A 7,500-nucleotide genomic window follows, 5' to 3' on the forward strand; every position below is an offset into this window, starting at 1 on the left:
ACACACACACACACACACACACACACACTCTCTCTCTCTCTTTCTCTCACAGTGTGTGGGTTCGGACACCAGATAATATCAGGCACATTAGACAAGCCTGATTACACGGGCTAATTGGACTGTGTGTGTGTGTGTGTGTGTGTGTGTGTGTGTGTGTGTGTGAGTGTGTGTGTGTGAGTGTGTGTGTGAGCTTGTGTGAGCGTGCGTGCGTGCGTGTGTGTGCCAGACAGTCCGACAGACAGACAGACAGACCTTTATGTATCCCACGGCGGGATACAGCTAGGAGTAACGACAAGACCTAAGAATCAAAGGAGGAATTAAGAAACACCATAGAAAACAGTCCCACTCCCTACAATATACGACAGCATCATGGTTTACATTACAGCATCATGGTTTACATTACAATATCCTCACTGTGCAGAAAGAGTGAGTCACGCTGTCAATACAACGTCAGCAATATGCATCAGCACAGTAACTGTACACTGTACAGAGGTGGAAACAGAAGCCGTTCCAATGACAGACAGAGTCAGTATCAGACTATATCAGTATGACGGTATTGTCCTTGGAACGGACGTAACTCCAGAATCCACTGCACACCTGTGCCCATATAGTTCCTGCTATGACGAAGGCCGTTTTGGTCATAGCGCGTCAGCACTTTCTTTTATTTTCCCACTTTTCTTTTATTCGATGCCCAACCGAGAGTAGACTTGCATTCGCCAAGTCCACCACCACCACCTCAGGAAGTGCCAGTGGCCTTGGTGTTAATTTTCTTTCTATCGTTTCCCCTTACCAAGAGCACCTCAACTACACAAACAAACAAACCAACAAACAAACAAACAAACAAACAAACACAACAGAGCATGCTAGTCCTTTTAACTTCAGAGTTTTTTGTTCATGGACCTATAGCAGAACGACCGTGTGCATTGCATCATGACAACTAGAAGCTTACACGTCTCGTGTTTGTTGTTGTTTGTCCGTGAATATCGCGTGTCCGAGTGAGACACACAAAGCGTACATTTTGAACGAAGGCAGATAAGACAGCGATGTGTCGTTGGCCACTGACCGCGTTGTGTCCGTGCGACTGTGAGGCATTGTTATGCAGGAAAGGCCCTGCAGTGATTGGCCAGTAGTCGAACAGCCAGAGGTAAAGGCAGTGCCGTGTATCACGGCCACAAACCACAGGTGTGAACGGTAATAATAGTAATAAGACTGATTGATTGATTGAGTTTTCAATGCATTACAGTAGATATGAAATACAGGACGGGTACAGCAAGGAGTGAAAGATCTGATTAAGTGACATGGCCACTCGTCAACAAATACCATGTAGCCATGGCAACCATGCCATTCCATCCAATTACATTCAAACTGGTTTCAATTCAGTTAGTGTTTACCGTGTGTGTGTGTGTGTGTGTGTGTGTGTGTGTGAGTGTGAGTGTGAGCGTGTGTGTGTGTTGTAGTTAACATGCTTGTGGTCACTCTACGTTGGATAATACTGAACACAGACGCCCTGTGTTAGAGAGAGAGAGAGACAGAGAGAGGGGGGGAGGGAGGGAGGTAAGGAGTAAGAGATGCACCCAGATCGACAGTGACACAGAGATACTACCGAGAAAGATGAATGCAATGAGTACAATTGATAACTGTGCATGTCTGCATTTGTGCTTGTGGTGTGTGTGTGTGTGTGTGTGTGTGTGTGTGTGTGTGTGTGTGTGTGTGTTTGTGTGTGTGTGTGTGTGTGTGTGTGAGTGAGACCGTGTGCGTGACCGTGTGCGTGACCGCATGTCTGTGTGCATGTGTGTGAGAGTTGTCTACTAGATTAGATAGAAAAAGAGGGGGAGAGAGAGAGATAGAGGGAGAGAGAGAGAGAGAGAGAGAGCCATACAGAGAGAGAGGATTGACACACAGCCCGTCAGACCAACCCCAAACACTCCAGCTATAATCTGTAGACCACAGGGATGGACTAAATGTTATCACACCACTATGGACTCTATGGAAGGACTGATCTGTATAGCATAGGGATGGACTAAATGTTATCAGACCTCTATCAGATCCCTATAGACCACGGATGTGGCCGAGTGTTGTGTTGTGGAGCTCTGTGTCTCACAAAACACTGTTTAGAAGTTATACTCAAATGTACTGCCTTATGCTGCGCTCACACTGCACAGATACAAAGCTACGGGCTACCATTCATTTTCAATGGAAGCCAGCATCACAAAGATATAAATCTCCGTTCCTCCCACTCGTCTTCTCTTAATTCCTGCTTGTAATGAGGGAAAACGTCATTGGGTTTAACACCAGGTTTTATATTTCCTTTATATTTGTTCTCACCGCTTTATTGCTGCTTGGTGTGTGTTGTGTGTTGTGTGTTGATCAGCAGCTCTGCTGCTGCGAATCTTTGTATCTTTTGTAGCTGCCAGTGTGAATGCAGCATTACTGTACATACAGTATGTATAACTCAGGGAAATGAGGAACATCAGGCAACACGTTACAATGCTGCATCAGCCCTGAGAGAGAGAGAGAGAGAGAGAGAGAGAGAGGGGGGGTATGAGAACAAAATATGGAAAATAAAGACCATAATGACTGTGTGCGTGCGTGTGTGTGTGCGTGTGCGTGTGTATTGATTGGTGTGTAAAGTTCAGCAGTGAACGGAGGTACTGGATCAATAAAACACATTATGATTAATTACTGCTGCGTTTAAACACGCAGGCACACACACACACACACACACACACACACACACACTCACACTCACACTCACACTCACACTCACACACACGCAGGTGCATATTCAACCCTTTTTCAACCTCTGCGTGCAGACAGGAAATTGCACGTGTGTGCTTCCTGTTGTTAGTCTGGAGAGAGGAAGAGGCTCAATGTTATACTTCCTGTCAAAACATTTCAATCACAAATCCTGAAAGTCACTAAGTATACTCAAGTACTGTACTCAAGTACCATACGGATCCTGAGTAATAAAGTAGATCCTGCATTGTAAAACCCTCACTGTTCCGCCTAGTTCACAGCAACCATGTGCAACCAGATCAAACTGTTTTTTTTAAGGATGGCAAACTGAGCCAAATACTCCTTGATGCAATCTAATTGCCCTCTATACCTAAAATATGCGGAACTCGACTTCATCTCGTTCCTGACCGCATCACTGTCGTGGCATTAATCACGTTAACCCACACCCTCTCGTGTAATATTGCTTAAATGTCTGGCCTGGCTCAAAGACGTTGTTGTGACGTGGTCTGGAAATTTGAGCCGCCTGCCCAAAGTCAACTCGTAGATCCCAGTGCAACGCTGAGGTGAGGAGGCCGGCTGCTAGTTTGGGCTGTGACTGCGCCTGCTCTCACTCACACACTCACACACTCTTGCCATGTTGTTGCTTGCAACTGTTGTGTTTTGGCCACGGCTTTAGAGAATAGAGATGGCTTCAGCAACTGTATTCAGCACCTGGTCGTGCCGCCAACGGTATAGCGGGCCTCCCCCCAGAGCTGTCGAGCAGCTGCTTATAGGATGTGCTCCAGAGAACCTTTCCTGGAGCACAGAACACACAGGCTGGAGAGTCAACCATGCCCCAGAGGTGGACATTGGCTAGGCTGGGTGAACCATGAACTTGATGCGCTGATGCGCGGGTTAGGCCAGAAACATCTGGCGATTCCAGCGTTGGCTGGTCAGGCACTGTCTGGGAGGCAAATTGGAGCTGGAAATTCCATGGAATTTATTGAAGTCATTGAGAGCCTGGTGGACAAAAGCATATTGTCACTGTTGTGCAGAAACCCTGAATTTAGTCACAAACCCTTGTTGATACTTTTCATGGTTCAAAATGTAGAAAACCCACAAGCTTAAAATGAATAGCAGGTTTTTCCACTGGGACAGATCAGAAATGGCAATAATACCAGATCCACAATATTACAACACACTGTGAGCTTGTCCGTCTTTTTTTGTTAATGTTGTGTGACACTGTAGTATGACAAAGTACTGCAGGGTATTATTCAAAACAAAATATGGATACCGGTATATGAAGTTGCCTGACGGCAATGATATGAAAATAATTATCACAGTCTGCATTAAATAAGCAGTTCAGGAAAAGTAACACATTTTCTCACGTTTTCTGATCTCTTAATGTTTGCGCTGTATAATTTCGCCGAAGTATCACAGAGTAATTGTAGCCTGCAAACCTGATGAATACCAGGGTGAACACTGCCCAGTCAGAAACTAACTGTGTTCAAACCTGATGAATACCAGGGTGAACACTGCCCAGTCAGAAACTAACTGTGTTCTCTTTAAATACAAGAGAGTGTCTTCTTTTATTTTTCCAGAACAAATTGTATGACAAAGGTTGTAATTGTTACAAAAACAAATATGTTTATTCATTGATAAGCTGGTCCAGCCGGCCTCTCATCGACTACAATGCATTCCATTGAACTTCCAGTTGGCAGTTAGCCTTCCAGAGAGTCTGTGGTGCATGTTATGACACGGAATGGAACCTCTGTGTCCTGTCCTGTCCTTGTTTAGATGATCCTTGACCTGCCTCATGTTGCGTTGTCACTCTGGTCTTGTGTTTCTTTTACCACTACAGGGTCCGTGTGGTGAATGTGGATTTGTCATTTTCAAACTTAGTTCTGTGTAATGATAAAACAAAAAAAAAAATGTAATGGCCACATAAGGATGAGGTATTGTGTTGATCCCACGGCTAAGAAGGACAGAAGGATACGGTAGTGTTTATCCCATGGCTCAGAAGGATGAGGTAGTGTTGATCCCATGGCTCAGAATAATTAGGTAGTGTTGATCCCATGGCTCAGAAGGACAGAAGGATGAGGTAGTGTTGATCCCACGGCTCATAAGGACAGAAAGGATGAGGTCGTGTTGATCGTGCGGCTCAGAAGGACAGAAGGATGAGGTATAGTGTTGATCCCACGGCTCAGAAGTCACTATCATACAGTTTAAATTATAAATGGAACGTCTGTTTGGGAGCTGTTTACTGTATCTCACATGCATGTCATGTGTACACACTTACTGTATACTGTGTTACAAACTGTGTGTGTGTGTGTGTGTGTGTGTGTGTGTGTGCGCGCGTGTGTCAACTGTCAAGGCTATTACATTGAATGACTTAAAGGCTCATTCTGTTTCCATTTGACAGGAGTCTCGACACACACACACACACACACACACACACACACACACACACACACACACAGGTCGTAAATGGATTGAATGAAAAGGTTCAGAGTGCAGGTCAGATGTTGTTCAGTGCTTAACAGTGCAGGTCTCCTCAGAAAAGGGCTGCTTTTCCTGTGCTTTCAACAGCAGATGTTATCAGTCCGTCCCATGATCTTCAAGGTCGAATAATCTTCTACTAGATTCTATTTAAACCGGTGCAGCTTGATGTGTTTAACTTAATTAATTAATTCATTTAGTATTGAACATGAGGGGTTCTTCCTCCCAGAAGAGTTGAAAGCTCAAGCTCAAGAGTCTTATGTTGACTTTACAGTATGTGATGTTATGAAATAATGTTGTGTTATAGAAAGATGTATGCCATGTACTGTATGGACGGACGGTTGGATGGATAGATCAAATGACTGTTTAAACCCACATGGACATTAGAATATGAAGTAGATACTGTAGATGTAGCCACAACATCACAAGGCATATTCATAGATGGCATGCTGTTGACATGGAGGTACAGCGAGGGTGTATTTTTCAACGGACGCATCTGCACATAACTTGATTACAACAAGCAACACAGGCTCAGCATTGATTGCTTGATTACAAGCTCAGATAAAAAGGGGGCGGGAGAGAGACAGAGAGAAAGACAGAGAGAGAGAGAGAGAGAGAGAGAGAGTGTAACCACATTAATTGCAGCTAGAACATAGTTGAACTCTTGTTAATGTAATGACCACATTAACATTAATTAACATACATTATATTGTTGTATTCATCAGGTGAGTGCAGCACTCGGTCAGACTGGATTCATTCATGTTGTTTTTGATAATGTTAATAATCTGAATATTGTTCTAATGTTGTTACTAATGTTGTTAAACGGTTGTATTCATCAGGTGCGTGCAGCAGTCAGTCAGACTGTGGATTCATTCAGTCCAAGGATGACGACTTTGACTGGGAACAGACGACGACCGACGCACAACAACACAACCCCTGGATGCCCTCAGGTCTGTCTGTCTGTCTGCCTGTCTGTCTGTCTGTCTGTCTGTCTGTCTGTCTGTCTGTCTGTCTGTCTGTCACACACACAGTTACGATGGTAAATGGTGCATTTTTATAGCAACGGCGCTTTACATAGATTGTACATTACATTCACCCATTCACAGATACATTCATACACCAAAGGCAAGGCACCAACCAGCACATCAGGAGAAATTAGGGGTTCAGTGTCTTCATTACTAGATAGATTACTAGATAGATTAGGCGATAATGTCACAATTGTGAGCGGTTTATACCCTTGAGGGAATATACAATAAGTGGCTAGAGCCCACACAGTGTTCCACCCTGACTGACTGCTGCAACGTGCTCTGGAACGCACCATGACACACTGACTGACTGCTGAAATGTGCTCTGGAACGCACCATGACACACTGACTGACTGACTGCTGCAATGTGCTCTGGAACGCACCATGACACACTGACTGACTGACTGCTGCAAAGTGCTCTGGAACACACCATGACACACTGACTGACTGCTGCAATGCGCTCTGGAACACACCATGACACACTGACTGACTGACTGCTGCAACGTGCTCTGGAACACACCATGACACACTGACTGACTGCTGCAATGTGCTCTGGAACACACCATGACACACTGACTGACTGACTGCTGCAACGTGCTCTGGAACACACCATGACACACTGACTGACTGACTGCTGCAACGTGCTCTGGAACACACCATGACACACTGACTGACTGACTGCTGCAACGTGCTCTGGAACACACCATGACACACTGACTGACTGACTGCTGCAATGTGCTCTGGAACACACCATGACACACTGACTGACTGACTGCTGCAACGTGCTCTGGAACACACCATGACACACTGACTGACTGACTGCTGCAACGTGCTCTGGAACACACCATGACACACTGACTGACTGACTGCTGCAACGTGCTCTGGAACACACCATGACACACTGACTGACTGACTGCTGCAATGTGCTCTGGAACACACCATGACACACTGACTGACTGACTGCTGCAACGTGCTCTGGAACACACCATGTCACATGCACCCTATAGAGCGTCATACATCACAGGAAACAAAAGACACAAGTGTGCCCAGTGTATTTATGTGTTATAGCTTTGTGTGTGTGTGTGTGTGTGTGTGTGTGTGTGTGTGTGTGTGTGTGTGTGTGCCTCACATGGCTTCAGAGGTTAAGTCGCTGACGAATGGCAAGGCATTGCTCTTAAATCACCCAGCCAATCACGTGAGAGACAGAAGCAGAGGATTAATTACACACCCACACCCACACACACACACACACACACACACA

At 45.2% G+C, this 7,500-nt stretch overlaps 1 protein-coding gene across 1 annotated transcript in view; it reads left to right on the plus strand.

Annotated features, from left to right (window-relative positions):
- LOC308336762 (receptor-type tyrosine-protein phosphatase mu-like) overlaps positions 1-7,500 on the plus strand; it is a 128,588-nt gene that overhangs the window by 24,196 nt on the left and 96,892 nt on the right. The window contains 1 exon segment of the mRNA XM_080794302.1: positions 6,054-6,164. Within this exon segment, the coding sequence (XP_080650428.1) occupies positions 6,054-6,164 (111 nt within the window).

Source organism: Protomyctophum bolini, assembly GCF_963924005.1.
Source record: "Protomyctophum bolini genome assembly, chromosome: 21".
Taxonomy (NCBI): Eukaryota; Metazoa; Chordata; class Actinopteri; order Myctophiformes; family Myctophidae; genus Protomyctophum; species Protomyctophum bolini.